General features: G+C 47.9%; 1 protein-coding gene across 3 annotated transcripts in view; it reads right to left on the bottom strand.

Annotated features, from left to right (window-relative positions):
• Positions 1–22386, bottom strand: part of LOC119381711 (major facilitator superfamily domain-containing protein 6) — an 85014-nt gene that overhangs the window by 49708 nt on the left and 12920 nt on the right. Inside the window, exons 2-5 of one of the 3 annotated variants that reach the window (XM_037649479.2) lie at positions 15243–15395; positions 10113–11435; positions 9530–9679; positions 3832–4525 (exon numbers count right to left, since the gene is read on the bottom strand). In XM_037649479.2, coding sequence (XP_037505407.2) covers positions 4467–4525; positions 9530–9679; positions 10113–11435; positions 15243–15339 — 1629 coding nt within the window. In that variant the 5' untranslated portion in view covers positions 15340–15395 and the 3' untranslated portion in view covers positions 3832–4466. Of the gene's footprint in view, positions 1–3831; positions 4526–9529; positions 9680–10112; positions 11436–15242; positions 15396–22386 lie in introns of those variants that run through there. The other 2 variants (XM_049412468.1, XM_049412469.1) reach the window with 2 other exon arrangements.

Below are 22386 nucleotides of genomic sequence, written 5' to 3'. Positions count from 1 at the left end.
AAACGGGCATTCCCAACAAAGACTTAGAGCGTACCAATTATCTTTACTCCGGTTGCGTTGAGGGCAGAAGGTATGCCTGCGTATTGCGACGTAGGAACCTAAAGCTTTGAGCGCCAAATGAACGGACTGCGTGCGTGATGCTCCATTAACGTTATGCGTCATCTTAGGTCCTGCACTTCAAAACAAGCCTCACCATGACTATCGAAAATCTGTCCTCGCGAATATCTTTCAAGAATGCTTCATCTAACATTCGATAGTATTGTGTGATGTAAGCGCACGTTAAAGAGCACCGGATGGTGGAAATTTCCGGAGCCCTCCGCCTTAACTGGGCATGCGTCATAATCATGCCATGTTTTTGGCCCGTAAAACGAAATTGTGTCTGCCACATCACCTATATTTCCAAAGGCCTCGAGGCGCGCAGGTTGCCGCTCTGGCCCTTGCGCGATTTAGACCTTGCGATACACAGCGCTACGCACTTCCGACAACTGCTTCATATGCGGTATGAATCCAAGTTTAGGAGCCTTTACAGGCGCATCGAGCGATGCAGCAAATAAGAGACAGCAGGTATAAAAATGGAGAAAGTGTATTGTGTACAAACACACTCGGGCGAAAAGTTCGCCACAGGACTTCGTGACCACACGAGTTCCCAAAAACGTTCCTTCCTTCTTTCGCTATACAGGCATGGTCCGATAATTGCGTAGGCGAAACTACAGGCACGTGTATTGTACGCGGCAGTGCGCGCTGCGCCACGCCGTGTTTCGCAGGTGAATACTACACAGATTTGGGCAATATAAGTTGCTGCATAGCCGGACACCTTTCGAGATCATTCGTGTCACTCAAATCACACACAATATACCACAAAAAAAATGTTTAACTTGACCTCGCGATCTCAGAATCGCACATCACACACATCCCTTTTCATAAACTGATCTGAAAGTATGACACAGATTTGACCATTTCTAGTTACCCCCAACCCCAAACCACTCCGGCAACTACACCATATAGACGTCGATTGAGCAAGCGCTGCACATATTGACAGCGTACTGGCTGGTAGGAAAAGTGATGCGCCCACGCGAGTCTCGTAGGATTTGTCTTGAAGTACCACACGAACACTTGAGACGTCTTCGATTATCAATCTCCGAAAGTCCTGCACCACCTGACCCTATGGCGCACGCAACGATCTTTGGCTGAACGTTCCACCACAGGCGGTGTGGTATTATGAGGGACGAATAATCGAGACGAGCCCACCGACACTTCCTGGCGTGCTCCATTCTATCGCGGCTTTGCAACAAGATCGCCATGCGGGACGAACGAACCATCGAGTTGGTTTTTTCTCTTCGTATTACGTCAGTTCGCGACGCATTAGAAAAATGTGAGGTAAGGTGTGGTATAGAGAAAACGAGACCAACAATGGGCATGTTCCCGACTACTGAAAGGATCACGCGGTACATGCGCCATTACAGTGGCGATGCGGCTCGGCCCGCCAAGAACAGCGCCACTGCGCAGCGCGCTGACATGATAAACAATTCACAGTGGTTCCGTAGTAAAAGTTTACTGTTCGGAACTTAATATTACATGTTAAATCTGTGCACGCAAACCTAAGCACGCCTCGCGTAAGGTCCCCAAGAGAGCGCGTACACTATGCATCACCGTATACAGAGTACGCCGTAGTGACAAGCTAATTAATTAAAAGTCTGCAAATAATCGCCCAGCGCAAGCTTAAATGCCTTTTTTGCTGAGACTTCCTTCATGGCGACCCAAAGCGTTGCGTGCAAGTCTACATAAAGTGCTATTCACGGGCACCAAGTGCAGCTATCCTCGACGACATATTACAGCGCCTCGATCTGCCAAACTGATATATATTCGCGCGATCGCCTTGTTTCCAAAGTGGGCTCAGCATTCCTAGAGTGTTCCATGTATAAAAAACAAAAGGCTGGCTTAAGACGCGAGACCCGCCGCAGTACTCTGTCGCAAGATCTAGTCTTCATTCCTCGAGACAAAATCCGAATCAAGTAGTCAAGTAGGTTTTCACGCAGGTCAGCGTGTCAGCACACGGACGCAGAACATCTGCTGAAGGTATATCAGCACTGTACGCGTCGACTAGCGGTTTCAGCGCACCGTGCAATATGATAACATATTGTGGCTGTGCCAATGTGCCGCTTAGAAACCAAGTACGCTTAAGGCTCTGCATTTAACTTTTTTCTTTGCAACCAGTCACCGCCCTGCAGAAGTGTGCAAGGCAAAATTACGCGCATGTCTGACACTGTTCGTCTTATAGTCCAGAAAACAATGGTGTATACGCAAGTTGTAAGAGCATGTTTATCGCAATCTTGCTCGACTCTGGGAACGTTAGCGAGGTCAAGTAGAAGCCTGCTAAACTTGTACTTTCATGCTATTGAAGTAAACCAGTGCTTGCAAGGATTATGAAAACACTGTCGTGCGAAGTAGGCTATATATTACAATCTTCTCACACTGCCGTCGTCACAACACCCACACTCGTAACACACACACACACACACAGACACAAGGTTAAGATAGTTTTGTTAAAACCTGACGCGCAAGTAAATCGCAGCAGTAAAACCTAAGTGTAAATAATAATAATAATAAAGCAGGCTTCGATTAGCCGCAACTGACGAGCTCTCCAAGAGACGAAAGTGTCGGCGAATGCGTGCATGCCTGCCCAAGAAAAAAGTGTGAGCGTAATTCACAACCAAACTGAACCTGAGTGTAACAACTTCTCGGCTATATCATACAAGTTACAACTGACCGCGATGCGATATGCTTGCAATGGCATAGATTGCCTGTACTTACAACTGCTGAGGTGCTACGAGAAACAGTTATAAGCAGGTAATTGCCACTAAGACGAGCATCCTTTTAACAGCTTAAGCATACGCTCAGGTTCCAAAATATGGCTAAAAACGCCATGTGTTCTCGGTCGTAGCGGACAGTGTTGCACAGTCATTCACGTTCTTGCTGTTATACGTCCCTATGACAATATCTAATAGTAAATACGTAGCGACCCTTGAAGTAAAGAAGAAAATATTTCATAATGCAGGAAAGTACGAGATTTGATCGAGTATCAGAACCACCCCTCTCTTCAAGGGCTGCAAAGAATATTCAAACCGAGAGCAACTTTATATTGGCACAAAGCTTACACTTTAGGCGAAAGCTTTAAGCAGACTCTAAACTACGGCGCAACGCTTGAAAGTATAGTCGCACTATAGAAAAAATTAAGCTTCCCCATGGTGGCGAATAATGAGCGACTGCATAAAAAAGGAGGCTTACAGAGTTGACTATGTTCAAAACAATGGTACCATACATTTATGAGAATCTAGTGCATTAGACAAGCCATCTCAATGTTTATTTAACTGTGTTTCCACAGTGACAGGAAGTCGGGATGTAGGTAATACAAGTCCCCTATAAATGTTCATCACATCGTAAATGCTAAATCTACATTCATCGAACAGCAACTAAGATACTAAAACAGACTATGCAACGCGATACAAAAGGATCACAGATAATCCGCTGTGTACTTTGCTTCTGCGTGTAGTGTTACACCTTTAGCCGCAGGTACATGAATTTGGTAAATGCGCTCGATAAACTAAAGCAGTGCAAACTACAGAATAGCTACTGGTGTAAGAAACAGTAAAAATTAAGAACGGTATTAGGTAGAAACAATAAAATTCAACAATTAAGGTCCATCGTTCGTAAACACCCGATTTACACTTGATTTACACTTCTCGCACTTCCTATAGTTTCCGTGAAGCTGACAAGACATTCGAATAATTTAATACGTTGCGTTGACGTTGAACATGTTTTTTTTTTTTTTTTTCGTTATCGAGCCTCGCACGATTTTCATTGCTGTCTAATTTGTGAGAATGGCATCAGAAGAAGCAGGCGCTGACTCAATATGTACTAAGTACAACATTTATGCCCCGATTTCTCGATTCTCAGGCAATATAACGCTAAGCAGATAACATCCTCTTTTTGTATGGCTCGTCTCGCGTCTTCTACATTTAAACAAAGCCGCCAAACATATTCGGCTGTGTACCGTCAACGCGGCCATGCCGAACCAAAACTAGAAGAAAAAAAAATCATACGCTTTATATTGAAATGTACACTTAAAACATACGAAAACGACGCACAACAAAAAATACAGGCTTATCAAATACATTGAGCCACCGACGACACTTTGCCGTCTATGGGCGGCAAAATAAAGATAGCGCGCGGCGCAGCGCTTCGCAACAGGCCGCGCGCCCTGCAGTCGTGGTCGAGAAGGTGCCTTCAGAAGGCGAGAACAACCTTCTCGCACGGGCGTCCTAATAGTGTGACGCCCAGTTAACGAGTCCGTGGCAGGGAGTACGGCGCCAACAACTCTGCGTCCCGAGGCGAGACCGTTCAAACGACGTCTTCATCTTCTTCCTCTTTGGAATTGCGGGAGTCATCCGGCTGCCGACCTTTCGTCGTCAGCACGGGTCCTGTTCCGCTTCTGGTTGCGATTGCTGAGAGCCACTCAGCACGGATTCTGCGCAGGCGCGTGGAAGAGGAAAAAAAAAAACAGATGATATTGTAAGCGTTCACGCAGGCAGGCCGCGCAAAACTCCTTAAAGGGACACTAAAGGCAAATAACTATGTCGACGTCGATTGTCGAAATAGGGTTCCAGAAACCTCGTAGTGCTTGTTTCGGGCCAAGGAAACGCTTAGTTTGAAAGTAAATCACACTTTAGCGGTCATCATATCGTTAGAGCAATTCAAACCGCCCGCATCTGAGAACGGCCTTCTGACGTAGCAGCCGCCATGCCCGCACTGCCTGACAAGCGGCGCATCGGTGCAGCGGGAAAAAATAGGTTTTAGCGGAGCACATCCAGGAAAAAACGCAACTTGCGTCGTTCTCAAGGGTAACCGTCGAGAAGTTCTTTTTCGCATGGATGGGACCGAAATGCACAAGTTTCATTTCATTTCGTGTTGTAATGAAATGAAATGTTTGTCATGGGCAGTTGAGTACTCGTGATTAATTGTACTGAGGCCCTACTACGTCATCAGGCTTGTGTTCAAGATTGTTTCGCTGGTGGTGCGAATCGTGTCCTACATTTACCTTACTTTCTCGATGACTAAAGCACTCCTGTGATTATACTGACGCTTTAGACTTTACGACACATTAACTTTTTACTCTGACATAAAAGGTTATTTGCCTTCAGTGCCTCTTTATAAATGTATCAGATCTGTTTAATCGCAAATACAAGTCTAGCAATCAAAGAAATAAAAAGTCGTCGATTTTTTTTTTTGCTTTTTGGTTTTTTTGCGGTCAGTACTCTATCAGTGGCATAAAGTCAGCACCAAGCGCAAGTGCAGCTTAAAGAAGGTCTATTAGCCTCGAGAACGAACAACTGGCGGTCGCTGCAGTCGCTCGATGTGACGTCACGGCAAGGACTCGCCTGCTCCGTCTCCGGCTATTACAGTTTCCTGAGCCCGCCGTCTACCGCTCTTTCGCGATGCAGTGGCGATTACACCTCAATTTTACGATGCAAATCTCCTAAGGCAGAAGGTGGAAGCTTTTTTACTAGCGAAAGTTAACGAAGTCATGTAAAGTTTCGATGATATAGCTTTGGATAGGCAAACTCTCGTCCGAACGAAAAAACAAACTGAGAAGGGTTATGCCAGCAAGACATTGCATAGTTGATTTCACTGCCTATACTCAAAGAAATCGGTGCTAAAATATGTATGCCAATTAGTTCTAACTTTATTACAACACGACATAGACTCCAAGGTTAAAACACGTTTCCGGAAGTATTACAAATGAAATTACGGCGTTTTCAATTCACTAAGCACATTTCGGTCGGTCGTAAAAGTTGCGTCTGCTTCTGTAAATAATCTAGGCGATTCGACAGAATCGCGGTGCCACACACACAACTGTTTCGGAAATGCTGAGATGTTGGTATACTTGGATCATATATGTACAGATTTCCTAACAGTCGTCAGGGATAATGTAGTCGTGCACCCTGATTTGCTTGAACTGCTGATCCGATGAACCACCGCGTCACAAACGTTAATGTTCATTTCATGAGCGAGCACTTCTGATAGCAATCGCTTGCCAGACAAACGCCAGAAATGCAAAATGGGCGTACTGCAGTGTTCCGACGACGCACTCAAACATTCGTAATAATTAAACGTCCTTCGCCTCAATGTAGCGACGACTGGTCCCGCACGTCGTGTCTATACATACAGGTTGATGCTGCTCAGGGGTAATGAAATGGATGGAACATTTATGTAAGAGTGACATCTAAACTGCGTGACTGCGCCGTTGCAATAATGCTGCATGAAGACACAATCTGACAGCAATAAGAAGTCTCCGCAATTAACCTCAACTTGTTTTTGTAGTGAAATGAAGCACCGAAATTATTGCAAGAAGAACTTGAAACTACGATCAGAGAGCAAGTACACAAGAAAAACTAAAATGACAGCTTCGGCGGTATTCTGGGGCGAGCGCTTAAATATATTTCGCGAGACTCGATACTGCATGCCTTTTTGTAACCGCGCGCGGGGCTTAATTGGCAGACCGGCAGAAATGCTCTCCGCATATCGCGGACGCGTCCAATGCAAATAACACTTGTGGAGGCGAAACCATCACATCTCCTAAAGGATTAACCCGTGAACAACGCTTCCTAATAACGTCAAAACCACGACATGATTGTGAGGCATGCTGTAAATTAATTTTGACCACCTCGAATTTTTTAACGTGCTGCTGTATCTAAGCACAGGTATGTTCTTGCTTTTCATCCTCGTCGGAATGCGGCTGCTGTGGTCAGGAATGAAACCCATCTTCGAGGTTAGTAGCGCGACACAACACAACCTGATCCCCCCTTTCGAAGTGTGCACGCACGATGGAGTGCGGGCGCCCTTGGCGATTGTACAGAAAACAAAAATGTATAGCTTTTTCTCCTTTTACTAGGAACATTATCGATGCTGTTTTCGTCATTCGTCTGAAACTCGAGACACCAAACGCAAACAGTGGAACAGCGCACGAAGCGAGCGCCAGTTATGTAGGCGCGCCACGGCGGGCGTCGAAGAGTCCCTGCCGTGACGTCATCCAGGCCTCCCGCCAGGTGGCGCCATCCCAACTTCTCGGGGCCAATACAGAAAACAACTACAACACTAAAGTGCCAGAGAGTAGAAAACGTTGGCCTTCGCTCTAGATACCCATGAAGCACCTAACTAGCTACACACCGAACTTCCCGAAGAAGCACCATAACCATGATTATCAGCATCTTCGGCCAGTTTAATTCCTATTAAGTGAAAGACTTTTCCCTGTGACGTCCCATTACGCTCGTACTGCGTCACCTCACTGCAATTTATCTCTGCAAACATTTTTTATCGCCCAACACCGTCTTACACTATGTAGTCTTCGACTGCGTATCTCCTTTCGGTAACCCCATTATGTTACTTTAGCAGAACAGCTATTTACCTGCACGAAGGGTCACATGACCTCGCTCATGACCTGGCTAACTTCAGTTGTTATTAATTAAAATACCAATTACGTCCATTTCCTCTCTAATCCCCGCTGCTATTTTCCTACTTGCTAACGTTACACCAGTTTCCGTGCTAGAGTGTCCATGTCATGTGTCACGACCAATGAAGTCCTGCAACGTGTCGCACTGGTGGCTGGCATATTCATTTCACCTAATAATATTAAATGCTGGAGTTCAATGTGCCAAAACCACGATATGATTATGAGAGACGCTGTAGTGGAGGACTCCGAAAATTTTGACGACCTGAGGTTCTTTAACGTGCACCTAAATCTAAGTACACGGGCCTCTAGCATTTTCACCTCCATCGAAGATCCCGCGACCTGCGGGTCAACAGTCGAGCACCTTAACCACTAGACCACAGTGGCGGGTATTCATTTCACCTCTGTCGACGTTTGTTGTAGGATGAAAACATACTAAGAATACGCTCTCTTATGGTCCAAGTCAGTGACGTACGTAGGCAGAATTTTTTTTCGTGAGAGGGGGGGGGGGACCTTCTCCTCCTTGATTCAACATTGGGTCCGGGCAGATAAGTGGGGTCGAGTGTCATTTTGTCCTCTGTATCCCATGGGGAAATAATTTCGGGGGGGGGGGGGGGGGGGCACGGGCCCGGTGTGCCCCCCTCCTGGATACGCCCCTGGTCCAAGTTACCCGTGTGCTTGTAATCGTTATGTGAACTGCTTCAAAATCATATTTGGGCAGCGCTACAAAATAATTGACAGGATATGGAGCTACTTCGTTTAACCTACTCAAATATGATAGTGCAATATGATAACATTTGTTCAACGAAAATGAAAATCTTTTGATAAGTTCCGATTCATACGTGGTGTCGAATTTACAGAACAGTTCGTGCGCTGTAAACAGTTCGCGAGAATTGACGCCGGCTTACTCGAAAGAGTTGACGAGCGGTTCTCACTGACGGCGAGGTTCGGTAGTTCGGGCTAGTACGCCTACGAAATTCGACGTATATCGTTACCCCCTGGCCACAGACTCCAGGGGCAGTAATCACGCCCGACGAGTCTTCATTTCATTCCCGGAAGAAACCCGTCTTTTGACAAGCCGCAGGTACAAAAATCACGCGGTATGCTTCGAGTTAAAACCAGCGGTTTGGGTTACGCGAAGAATGCGTCTTGCCTATAGCTCCTTAGTGAAACCGATGCATCCGAGAAATGGAAAGAGACTCGAAGTCACGTTCGCTTCCGGCACGTGGGGCGCGAAATGGCGCTTCCTTTCATTTCTCACGAAACGTTTCTCGCGAAACGTAACGCCGACTGCGCATCCATCCCGCTATTTATAAACAAAGTAAGGAAAGACTGCTGTGGCAAGAGCAAAACCTCAAAATTTCTTGAATGCGCTGTCGGAGTGGTTTGGCGCATACATCTCTCTTGTGACAAGTTCTACATACGACAAAACGGCCGATCCATAAACGACCGAGCGCGGAAGTTTAGCCGTCATAAAGAAGGTGCGCACATGCCAACACATTGTAAATTCCGCATGTGTGAACCACGCTTTTCATATATCGAAATTGTTGGCAGAAACAAGAACCCAGCACACACTGTGTGTGTGTGTGAAATCTCTGCCTCTGCCTCCTTATTCCCCTCCTCATGTGTAGGGTAGCAAACTGGACGTAGTCAAGTTAACCTCCCTACCTTTCCTATGTTCCCTCTCTCTTAGAGGCCTTCTAAATATATAAATTCGGTCACAGTTGTATCAGTGACTCGTTTTTAACCCTGTACACGCCAGAAGGCCCTTTGCTAGATGTGGTCGCACGAAATTGAAAATCGTTTCTTTTATCTTTGTTTCCACGTACGGCTGCGGTTCTGCGCATGTCTTGGTATGGCGCTGCATAAAGCCGAAGGCTAGACGGTCTAATTAAACAGTTAGTAGTGGCAATCATCCTGCCTCCGTTCCGAGCTCTTCGGATTTGGCCCCACATTTTCGAGGTTTGTTTCACTAGCCCCATAAGGGGTAAGAAAAGATTAGACATCGTAATATACTGCACTTACCACGTCTGGCCTCCCTGATGGTGAAGATCATCTCGACCGCAACGTGTAGTGCCAGGAAGATGATACTGTAGATGAAATAGATGTAACAGGTCTGCCGGCCGCCGACCTCGGTGTAGAGTTGGCCAGCAACGAGCGTACCGCTGGCTATTCCTAATTTCAAGGGGGGAGGGGTGGGGGAATGAAAGATGGCGTGTAACTTCAGCTCACATTGAATAATATTATCAGTCACTATTCCTTCATCACTAAAACACGCCTACAAGAACTGCTATATTATTTACAACGGCTGTTTCTTTCTTCTCTGCCGGTATACAATGCCAACAAATATATAGAGCTCGAATATTGAGCAGTGAAAAGAAATGACCATAACTTGACGACAATTCATCATTCTGACAAGCCTATTGTGTGTAACGACAGAAACTTTAGTTGATTTGTAGAGATTCGTCATAGCAAGAACTTAGGCGCGCTGAACGGGACACAAGTAAAGAAAAACAGGCGTTTCTGTTGTCCGTTTTCCGTCGCTTTTATCTGTACGCCAAACATTTTTCTGTGACGCCGTGGAGTGACATCCGTCGCTAGAACTCACCGAGCCCTTCGAAGGTGCCTCCCAGGATACCCTGCATGGTGGCCTCCGTGCCGGGCGGCGCCGCCGAGCTCGCGTACGAGGTCATGGCGGCGTAGAAGAGGCCGAAGCACAGGCCGTGCGTCACCTCGACGGGCAGCATGGACCAGGGGTCGGTGCCGAAGCTGTACACGGCCAGCCGCAGGCTCAAGCCCGCGATGGACAGGCTGACCGCGTTCCCGTACCCGATGCGCTTGATGATCCAGCCCGAGAAGAAGAGCACGGGAACCTCGCCGCCGAAGCACTGTACCGCCAGGTTGGCGCCCAGCAGAGTGGGCGAGGCGCCCAAGTCCTGGAGGTACCAGAGCCCGTAGCTCCAGACGAAGCCCATGAGGAAGCCCATGTTGAGCACCGAGAAAGTGAAGAAGAGCGCGCGTGGGTTCACCAGCACCTCGGTCAGGTCCTTGAGCAGCTGCTTGGACGTCGCAGAGCGAGGCACGTCCAGGAAGCACAGGCTGGCCAGGTCTAGAACGGTGAACGCGGCCAGCATGTAGAAGCCGGGGCTGTAGTCGATGTAGGGCGAGCCGCCCGTTGCCATTTCGTTGAGGTAGCCGATGAGCGGCGCTAGCGCGCCCCAGCCGATGGTTCCCCAGAGCCGCTGCTTGCCGTAGTCCTCCTTGCGGTCGCGCAGCATGGCGTACGCCGCGGCGTCGGCGAGCGAGATGCCGACGCCAAACGCAGTGCCGCCTAGCACACGGAAGATGGCGAACAGCCAGAAGGTGGGCGTGCTCATCGTGTTCGGCTGCGTGGCCGAATGACAGCTCACCGTGCACATCTTGTCGGCGGCCTCCAGGAAGGCCGAGCCGTTCGTGTCGCCGGCGAGCTCGTCCGCGGGCAGGCACCACTGCGCCTGGTGGCACATGAGGCTGCAGTTGAAGGGAAACGCGATGTCTTGCGTTACGCTGCTGCTCTCGTTTGCCGAGTAGCGGCAGCGCATGCGGCACGGCTCGGGACTGTACGGCTGGCAGTCGTCGATGTACGTGTGGGAGAAACAGAGGAGCCTGGTGTCGTTCTGGAAGACGCTCTCGGGCGCTGGGACGCCGATATCGACCGTGCTCGGCTTGATGGGCGGCACGAATATGAGCAGGAAGTGGAAGAAGCTCTCCACGCTGATGACGGCGATGAGGACGACCTTGAGCTGCTGCATCTTGTCCGTGAGCGAGCCGATGGCGAACCGCATGAGAATAGACAGAAACAGCAGGGTCGTGTTGACCAGCCCGGCCAGCGCGGCGGATATGCCCAGCTGCTTGGCCAGCACCGTCGTGAAGGGCATCACGCCCACCACCGCTGCGAGGCAAAGGACGGGACCTCTGACATCGCCCACAAGCGAGTACAATGGGGACAACGTACAGCGGGAGAAATTTATGACTTGCAAAATACGTTACTATAAAGGTCACGTACCATAACGCTCCCGTAAAAATGGGACGTAAATAATTCGTCATACAGGTCATTTTGTTACAGAGGCGGTCGTTGTCTTGAAAACGACCTTGCAAAATCGTTTTAAGTCTACCCTCTAAGAAAAACCACCGAGCATTTGAGGAGTATTTCTGCTACGGAACAATAATCCATCGTCTCACAAGCTCGCGTTTCCTTACTCGAAAGCTCGGCTCTCGCCACTTTCCTATCAAGAATGCTATGTCAAGCTAATATCGCGCACGCCGTTCGTGAAGGGGAGCGCCGGGAGCGCGGTGATAACGCAAGGAAAGCACGCTTGGCTTATGATTACCGTCATGGTACAAAAAAAAAACATTTTTAATCGCCCTTCATTTTTCGACTAGTTGTGCGGCAGAAATACTCCACAAATACTCAATTTCTTTCTTAGAGTGTAACGCAAGAGCAAACAAAAGACGCAGTAGGGTGATTCCACGTAAGATCGAACAAACGATGGCTGGTCGACCTCTTAAATTTATTTCAAAATTTTATATATTATTGCCTGATGAGTGGAAAGAAGAGATCCGCAATTTGTTTTGCCGCCAAAAATTTTTTCGAAGCACAGGAAATCAATAACGACGAAGAGGTGGAGTGGAGCGCTCATCCGCTCTGCTGTTTTGGCCAACTTTCGTTATGAATTGCACAAAATATATTAAAGATAGGTAGCTGAAATTTATTTACCTAAATATATGCATGTTTTTGCTTCTGATCAGGTATTTTTAGTTTTTGTGTGTAGTGTAGATGGTTTTATAGAAAACCTCAAAAATGGCGCAATTGGTAAAATTTTCTTTACTTTGAAGGCCTTTATCTCAAAATTGCCTCGTAGCAGAGCTACAAAAATTCCGCATTACGTTCTTCGCATGCTTATCTACCAAACTGCCAAATCTTGTATTGATATAACTTTTCAGTAAAGAGATATGATCGGGCTTAATTCAAGAAAACACCGAACAATGGAAATTTCTGACAATTAAAAAAAAACCCATTTTTTTAATTTCTTAAACTTTGTCCACTTATTCTCCTCCACATCAGCTTTCACAGTCATTAAAAACATGTTGCATAATGTCGTTGCACTAATAGTTACGGCCCCTCCAATGAGACCCTTAGGCAAGGATGGGCAATTCAGACTTCTTGCCCAGCAAGTGTATCAAATGCAGGCAGGATTGAATTTCTTTTTATTAAAAGGCCAGCAGGTACCTAAAAAGGTGTCGCCGGCACTGAAGACGTTAATTTTGAAATTCTTTCGTCACTGCAGCGGCCACGAGCGCGGGGCTACCGAGCAGGCCCGCGTTATAAGAGACGGCGCAGTGAGAGCTCGTTTTCGCGTCCTCAGACCGATTGAGTTCGAAACAGCAACGCCTCTGGGGTGACTTGAACGCACGTACACCGGTAGTCGCAGTTATCTGGTTAATGACATCGATTTATTTTTCAGGGGGCATAAGAATGTCATCGTTAAACTGTGCGTACCGTGAAGATCTTTCATTGCAGTGGTAGCAAAAGCACGCGTAGCACAAGTAGTGCGTCTCACTGGCAATCACTGATCTTTCGGTCGTTAAACGTTTCTTCAAAGCGTATATGCCTAGGTCGGTAACTCTGCGAAATTTTGGCTTCTTTGCAATAATTAAAGGAGTACTGACACGATTTTGAGACATCGCAAAAGGGACATTTTTTGCTTCGTTGGTGTGCAGTGTCAACGCTGTCCACACACTGGAGTCGGAGAACACGTATAAAATATTTTAATTTGACTTTGAAGTTTTCGTCGCTGAGCATCTGCAAGCCAGCTCCACTGCAAGGACATTATCCCGACTAGTCAAGACAGTTTCCCCGAGTATGCGAGTTCTGCATCTTGCATGCAGCCTAAATCGCAGAAATCACTGTCAGGGTCACAGGACGACAATTCACTCGTCGTTGTTTATGTGCACCACGAGCAGATGACGGATTTGCCGCTAGTACGTCGCGAGTTTCTGTATCTCCGTGACGTCACACTGCTATGAAACGACACTGAGAAGCCACCCCCTCGATATCGAAACCGAAAGTGTCTTTTTAAGGTGGCGCTAAAGAAATATATAGGATGCATTCCCAGGCACCACAATAGTCGTTTTAGGTTTCTCGACACCAGTATTTTATTTGGAGCAACAATCCGAAATTTTTAAAAATTCGTGTCAGTACTCCTTTAAGCTTCTTGTGCTTCGAAAGGCAGTCTCCACAATAGACTCATTCAGAGCTATACTTTCTCGTCATGAGACGCACAGGAGGAGTAGAGTAAGAGCAAAGCACAAGAACTATCCGCGCCGAATGAAGTGTGAACAGCGCACCGAACGCGCGGCCAGTTCAGGCCTTCTGCTGCCGACATCTAATATAGACAAGCGCATCCGGTTACCGATAGTTTTGCTTTTCTTTCCTTTGACAATCCATATTTTGCTTTGCCACTGGAGCGCCACGTTCATGCTTTCCACTGATCGCAACTGGCGCAGCGCAGTTTCTGTGGCAGCAGCGTGCGTGAAGCGAGCGCTCATAGCTCCCTTATAGAGTTTTCATCTTGCTTCCATCTCCGCCGTGTTATCAGCGCCTAGCTGAGATGCGAACAGAGGGCGGATAGAATAGCGAAGCTCCAGTGCACGTGCGTTCAAGTCACCCGAGAGGTGTTGCTGTTTCGAACTCAATCGGTCTGAGGACGCGAGAACGAGCTCTCACTGCGCCGTCACTTACAGCGAGCATCTCGGGTGCGCGCGCGCCTGCTCGGTAGCTCCGCGCTCGTGGCCGCTGCAGTGTCCAAATAATTTCAAAATTAACGTCTTCAGTGCCGGCGACACCTTTTCCGGCACTGTTGGCCTTTTAATATAAAGAAATTCAATCCTGCCTTCATTTTATACACTTGCTGGGCAAGAAGTCGGAATTGCCCATCCTTGCCTAAGGGTCTTATTGGAGGGGCCGTAACTATTAGTGCAACGGCATTATGCAACATGTTTCTAATGATTGTGAAAGCTGATGTGGAGGAGAATAAGTGGACAAAGTTTAAGAAATTTAAAAAATGTTTTTTTTTATTATTGTCGTCAGAAGTTTCCATTGTTAGGTGTTTTCTTGAAATTAGCCCGATCATATCTCTTTACTGAAAAGTTATATAAATACAAGATTTGGCAGTTTGGTAGATAGGCATGCAAAGAACGTAATGCGAAATTTGTGTAGCTCTGCTACGAAGCGTTATTGAGATAAAGACCTTCAAAATAAAGAAAATCTTGCCAATTGGGACATTTTTGAGGTTTTTTATAAAAACATCTACACTACACATAAAAACTAATAATACCTGAGCGGAAGCAAAAACATGCATATATTTAGGTAAATAAATTTCAGCTACCTAACTTTAATATATTTTGTGCAATTCATAACGAAAGTTGGCCAAAACAGCAGAGCGGATGAGCGCTCCACTCCACCTCTTCGTCATTATTGATTTCTTGTGCTTCGAAAAAAATTTTGGCGGCAAAACAAATTACGGATCTCTTCTTTCCACTCATCAGGCTAAAATATATAAAATTTTGAAATGAATTTGAGAGGTCGACCAGCCATCGTCTGTTCGATCTTACATGGAATCACCCAGTAATAGCGAGGAATCTTTTTTTTCTGAAGATGACACAAGAAAACACAAATTTGATCCTATCGAGGACTCACCTCCGAAGTAGAGGAACATGTGCATCTTGAGAGGGACTAGCCGCAGGTTGGGCGAGACGTACTTCACCATGGTTATCAAATTCTCCTTGATCGTCATCTTGGTCCCGGTGCAACGGTGTCGCGTTGCCGGCTCTTCGGGAATATATAGAAGCGCTGTGAACAAAAAAACAAAAACAAAAACGGCACATTCAAGCGGTGTGCGAACTTCTCGCGTTACAAATACACGTGCAACTTATTTTGCGCCCATTTTTGAGCCACCTCGGCATTGTTTCTTCGACACTGTTCGCGCCTTGCGCAGACGCAAAGTATGCCGCGAATGTGTTTTGAAGGCGAAACCACACAAAGACGTCCACTGGCAGGAACGTTCAAATCACCGGATGCCAGATTTGACTCGTCAGACTTTCACCATCGGATACATTGAACCTTGTTCAAGTAGTCACACCTTCAAGCTTATCCTAGCGTTTAGAGGGCCCCTAAACAACCTCTGTAGAACGAGCGCTGTCATCTCTTCTGGCGTTTCCAGTATTTTCGGCGGAATTTGTGACGCCAGCAGTCTGTTCACGTGACGTCATGAGGAAATAAGCTCTCCATTGGTCCACATACACGGGATATCAATCGTGAATTGCCCCCTAGCCTGCTTTGTCATGCGGTCGCACGCCCGTTCTGACTTGCCTTGCATGACTATATCGTGCGCGATCAACTGATTTCACTTCGTTTTGTGCTATTTCGACTGCGCAGAAGAGAACAGCGTGGAACCTAAAAGCGCGAAATCCTGATAGGTTCAACGCTTATTGTTTACATTGTCCACGTGTTTTATGGAGGAATAAGTGGCGAGGAGGAGATAGCGTTTGTAGGAAGGGTAATGAAGTCGAGCAAGAAGAAACCGCTCTCTCGTCTTTGAACTCGGAGTGGTTTAGGGGCCCTTTAAAGCATGATCTTTAACAAACGACGTCTTGAAGCAGAACATTTCACTTTTTTTCACGCCTATGCTCAGTAACGTGGAACACACGATCTCTGAGGCGCTATATACGCCCCCATGCATTCATAGGTGGCCCGGCCGCCTTAGCCGGGAATACGAGCCCGCGCTCTCGTGTTTCGCCGCGCGAAGTCTCTGCCGCACCAGTACATTATGATGGAAGCCGTACCGGAAGGCTCTGGAGGATTAATTCCAATCACACTTTTTCTGTAACGTACCCTCCAACTTGATTCCGGCCGCTGACCCGAAGGCCGCGGTTTCGATCCTGGCCACGGCGGTCGCATTTCGATGGAAGCGGTTTGCTGGAGGTCCGAGTACTGTGCGATGTTAGTGCACGTTAAAGGGCCCCTAAACCACTCCCGAGTTCAAGGACGTGAGAGTTGTTTCTTTTTCGCCTTCACGAACCTTCCTAAAGGTGCTCTCTCCTCCTCGCCACTTATTTCTTCATAAAACACGCGGACGATGACTGCGCTAAGCGTTAAGCCTATCAGGATTTCGCGCTTTTCGGCAACACGGCGTTACCTTTGCTTGCGCAGTCGAAAACGCACAAGACGAAGTGAAAACAGTTGATCGCGCATGATAATTATGCGAGGCAAGGAGAACGGGCGTGCGACTGCATGGAAAAGCAGGGTAGGAGACAATCCACTACTGATATTCCTCGTATCTGGAACAACCGAGAGGTTATCTCCTCGTGACGTCACGTGAACAGACCGCTGGCGTCACTAATTGCGCCGAAAAGAGGGAAACGCCGGGAAAATAACACGTTCATTCTTTGTGTATGCAGAGGTTGTTTAAGGGCCATTTAAAAAGACAAGGTGTGCAAACAGGGACACAAGAGAGTAGTCAAGACACCACAAACGCCGCTAACATCTGAAAAATCGTAAAGCGGCGGAAAAGACGGTAGACACAAAAACTTATTTCCGGAGCCCTCCACTACGGCGATCCTCAATCATATCGTGGTGTCGGCACATAAAACGTAAGATATTAGGGAGAAAGCCTTAGATGCCTGATCAAACGCGAAAATTGACCGTCGGCGGCGTCCCACAGCGTCGGCGTCAACACGAGTGACGCAAAAAAAAAATCATCACGTAATGACGTCACCATATGAATCATGACGTCGCAGACACCAAAACGTTTGACGTCATTATGATGTCACCACGCCGTCACTACGGCGCTACATAACGCGACGTCAAATGATGACGTAACCACGTGACATTGTCGCTTGGTCAAACGTGGGCCCATCACGGAGGCAGTGCAAAATCTGATTAGGTGCAGAAAGCCTGCAATGCCTCCGATCCTGGAGGCAGTGCAAAATCACGTTAGGAGCAGAAATATATCGGAGGAGTGCGAGGGAGAATCAATACATCGACTGAGAAGGAAAAGAAGATGACTTTCGCCTTCGAGTCGTCTTAGGTGAATGCGCAAGGGACCCTGCGAGTTTTTATCATCAAACTTGATTTCACCACCTCTTGTGACCAGCAGTAGATAACCAAACATTTTAGAAAAGTCGCACACCCTCTCGCAGTATACGCCATAGTCACCGGCGACCACGGCGGCGACGTTTAAATGGGGAATTAAATCGAGGCCGCCTGCATGTCACCAACGGCAGCGTGGAGGGAATCGCAGCTGGCGCATATGCGAAGCTTTCGCCGCCGATCCTTGGATGGAGGCAACTCGATCCGCCCAACGACTGGAAAGCGACGGGCCGCCAAGCCCACGCAGCTCACGCTGCTCCCGTTACAGCAGCGGCAGCTATCTCGTGTCTCCGAGCCTATCCCGCGCACAGACGTCCTCGAATCGCTATGCTATCTTTATTTTTATTTTTTTTTATTCTTTTGCGAGACTGCGACCACCGGTCATGCTGCTGTTACACAGTTGCCTTTTTGGTTAGACCGCACCACGCGGCCGCTATTGAATGCGCTTCCAATCCCGATGTGTTATCTCAGCGGTGAGAGAACACAAGCTCGATGACCATTTCATTTCTTTTTTTTTTTACGTGCGTTGTAACATTCTCGCCAGAAGTTTAAGTACTTCGAAGCTTTCTTTTTCTATTTATTCACGTCAGTTAAGTGCTGGCAACTATTGCGTGGTCGGCTACTCCACATACAACGTTGAAGAGATTGTACTTGGCAATTCAAGTCAGTTTTTTTTTTTTTCTGCTGCAGAGTGTGACACCGCATTTGGCAGCCCAGTTTGCGCTGTTGAAAAACTCCATTGATTCCATTGACTCCATTGAAACGTTTCTGTTATCCTGGCGTAGCCAGTAGTGTGTGTGTGTGTGGGGGGGGGGGTCAACATTACCCCCCCCCCCGAAATTTTTCATTTTGTATGTGTAATATAACGCACACATACGAACACATGCACGAACACACACAAAAAAGTAATTGAACCCCCTTCCCACCGTCGAAAAAAATTCTGGTCACTTCCCTGTTTGCATACATGTATAATGCTCACCACGTATGGTTCTCATTTAGTTCATCGGCAAATAAGCATATCACGACCATATAGATAGCTTGCAGTGACGTCACTGAAACTGACGTATTGAAATGCCAACATGGTGAGGCGCGAAGCATGTAATGTCACGTTAATGTTATGAGTACACTGTATATGCACGTTGTTACGTTTGGCCTTAATATTCATCGAGGCAGACGCCATTGAGCGTACAGCTGTCTACCGGAATGCTGTCTTCCCCCCCGTATCGGCGCTTAGACGGAGGCAGGAATGCCGATTCTTCCAGGAGGAGCCTATGCCGAGCGAGCGAGCAGGTCGCCGTGGACGGATTTCCCAGAAAAAGGTCGTCGGAATTCGGAGACCCCTTTTTGGCTTGTTGTTCTCTGCGTGAGATAGCATCGCGGGAGAGTTTCTCACCCAGTCACACCTGCATTCTACCCTACCGCAGCAGGGAAAATTAACCCGTGCCAGAGGGAGCGGTCTGCGTGTTTTCCGGAATTCGACACACCTGCTTTACCGTGCGTTTTGGTCAGCGTGGGACTGCGCCGTTGAAGACGCTCCCATCAACCCAGGTGGGGCCTTCACCCGAGGCGGCCTTCATTCATCGCTTCTTCCGAGTATTCCCGGCAGTGGAAGCGGAGGTCATCGGCCCTTTCCCCTTTGGACTGAAACTCCTCGCCGACCTTCTCACCTACGAGTCTTCGGGGCGTGGCGAGTGTATTGTGTGACTCTTTGCCTCCTTTCGGGAGGCCGGACGCAAAGACGACAGGTCACCGGATTGGCGGAAGACGCTGACACCGGTTTGTCTGTGCTTCTGCAGTGACGGTCTCGGGGCTATAAAAGCCGAAGACTTTTGATGTTGCTCTGCTCTCTCTTTTCACTCCAATCTCTTAACCATGTAAATAAATCTACGTTCCTTCTTGAAAGAACGCGCCTCCTCACTGGGAACCTTCGGCTATGGGGACGGACGGCGGGAGCCAGCTACCGTAACGAGACCCGCCGTACCCCCACTCCTTACAACTGGTTGGCAGCGGTGAGATGGACCTTGCGACATGGTGCTTCGTTTGTGGTGAGTGCTTGGTCTTTGCTATGACTTTCCAGGCTTCATTTTGCGTTTACACTTGAGTAGTGTAGAAGCTGGATTGTATTTTTGTGGGTTAGGTAGATCACCTAGTTATTCGTAACAAGTGAGTTTGAGGGATCACCTAACTATGTGTGAGCAGGACCAAAGCAAAGCGGCAGTCATGGATTTGAGGACGATGCTGAAAGATGAGCTCTTGTTTGTGTGCGAGCATCTCGGCATCAAAGTAGAGAAAAAAATGGCAAGGACGAATATGTGGAAGCTGATTATTAGGGAATCCAGTGAGGAGGACATTAACGGCGCGTTAATAGCTTTCAAAAGGTTTGAAGAGCGAGAAAAGAGAAGAGAGGAAAGAGAAAAGAAAGAAAGAGATGAACGCGAGCGAGCCTTAGACGAAGAGCTTGAAATGTTGGAGCGTAAAGTTGAGGCAATGCGGCGGAGAAATCAGACGTCCGCAGAGGTTGCGCACGAAAGGTGCGAAGAAATGGCGAGTGCGGTGCACTTTAAAGCCACAAAGAAAGCCGCTCCTTGTGAGATACCACCAGGGAAAGGTACGCGTCTCTACGAGTGCGACATGCGCACGGAGCCTTCTGCGGAGAAAACCGAGAGACAGGTCGCGGATAGCGAAATCGCGCCTGATAAATGTACGCGTTTCTCTGATTGTGCGAAGGCCGAGCAAATAGAAGACAAGACCGCGGCTGGTAGGGAGACTGAAAGGATTCCGAAAGGCATTCCGTGTGGGACCGAGGCTGGTTCCAACCGCCCTAATAGGGTCATCGAGGAGTTGGAGACTTCCCTCGCACCCCAACACGTGAATGGCCTTCCGGAAGTCGAGGGAGAAGAGGACAACGCTAGTCCTAAACGTAGCGGTGACGCGACGCTCCAGATAGACAGCACTATCGGAGAGAGCCTCTCAAAAAAGGTTTCTTTTGATAGTGGAGGAAATACCCCAGAGTGTGAGAGGGTAGAGAGCCATATTGTCGAGAAGGGCCCAGCTGTAGTTTTTGCAAATGAGAGCACAGATCAATTGGCCCGACAGTGCAACGGAGCGGAGAAGTCGAATGACTTAAGCAAGGGAGAAAGTGGCGCACAAGCATCCATGAGTTGTGAAGATGCCGATGTCGCAATCCTGAGTGAAGTCCACCGTAATCGGGGAAATGTTCGCAAACGTCGCCGAAAAAGAAAAAAGCGGACTCGTGCGGCGCCGCGAAGTGTTGAGACAGGTGGCACACGTAAGAGCGAAACACAGGACAGGCGAGCGGGCAGTTTGAGAAAACGTCCTTTGAGGCGTACAGTCGGGTGCAAGCGACCGCCGCACCGCAGAAAGAAAAAGGACAGGTCATCGGGCAGTTCAGGGAAACGTCCTTCGGGGCACGCAGTAAGGTGCAAGCGGCGAAAAGGGGGAAGCGGGGGAGAACAATGCGCATCCCCACGACGGAGGGTGCCTTCGACAGGTACAAGTTTGCGGGGACAACCATGTCAAGGTGTTCCTAGACGCAAGGCAGGAGGAGCAGAGCGCCTAGCGAGAGCAAACAAAAAGAGAGGATTGCCACTCTTTCCCCCGCGTTTCTCGTGTCCCCTTCGCCTTTGTGAAGGAAACCGTCGGAATTGCGGAATGAGGCGTGACGGCGAAGTACAGCTAATGGCGCGCGCTCATTGTAGTCTCTGGCGAAATGAAATGCCGCCAAGACCGCGACCGCCACGAGTACGACTAAAGAGAGGAAGAAAGCTGTAAGCTTGTCGGAGAACGTGAGTTTGTCAAAAGAACTTTTTTTTGTAAGGTTATTTTAGTTTGATGTAGTGTTCTTTTGTTATCTCCGCGACTAGTTTGTTTAGCTAAGCAGTTTCTTACTTTTTGGTATTTTTAAGCGATCTATGTGTTTCTTTTATTGAGCCTATAAGCTTTGTGCGAAATAGTTGTGGGCGCAATATTATGAGTTACTTGCGCGGAAGCAGTGACCCGCACGGAAGTGAGCTGACCGCGTAAGATGAGTCACGGCAGTCATGAGTGCAAATTGGTACGACCGCTAATTGTGAAGCAGTGGTAGCGTTTGTCGAGCGGAACCGAATTTCACTTGTTTGTGCTTTTTATGTATAGCGCGAAGTAGTATACTGTCACCCATTTTAAGGGAGCAAATGAGCAATTTTGACGAAGGTTTCAGAGTAAAAGCAAAGCGGTTTTTGAAATGCTCAGGTTTGGCGCTGAATGTGGCTATTTTAGTGGACCACTGTCAGGATTGACAAGCATATGGGGCCGGGCATTCAGCACGAATATAACTCAGATTACATCAGGTGCTTCCGAGGTGTACGGCATCAAGAGTTATTTTCTTTGCGTGTTGTTTTTCGTGAACATTTAGGTTCTGTCGCGTGTTTAGAGAAGTTGAGTTTCTAGGGATGTGGCGTATGGCTAATTGGGTGGTTTAATGTTTCAGCGCTCTATGAATACGAGCAGTGTAGAGCTAAAGAGCACAGCAGAGCGCAGTGCGTTCTTTATCAGAGCGGCTCTCAGGGACGGGTAGCATTGACCACACGAGCATGTTAGTACGCGATGTTTATTCCCTCTATTTTGTTTACATTCATTGATGGCTTACAGGTCGTGTGATCACGTAAGCTGAGCGTTACGCTTTACCGAACAT

This window comes from Rhipicephalus sanguineus, chromosome 2 (genome assembly GCF_013339695.2).
Source record: "Rhipicephalus sanguineus isolate Rsan-2018 chromosome 2, BIME_Rsan_1.4, whole genome shotgun sequence".
NCBI classification, from domain to species: Eukaryota; Metazoa; Arthropoda; class Arachnida; order Ixodida; family Ixodidae; genus Rhipicephalus; species Rhipicephalus sanguineus.
This window is presented reverse-complemented; position numbering and strand designations above follow the sequence as displayed.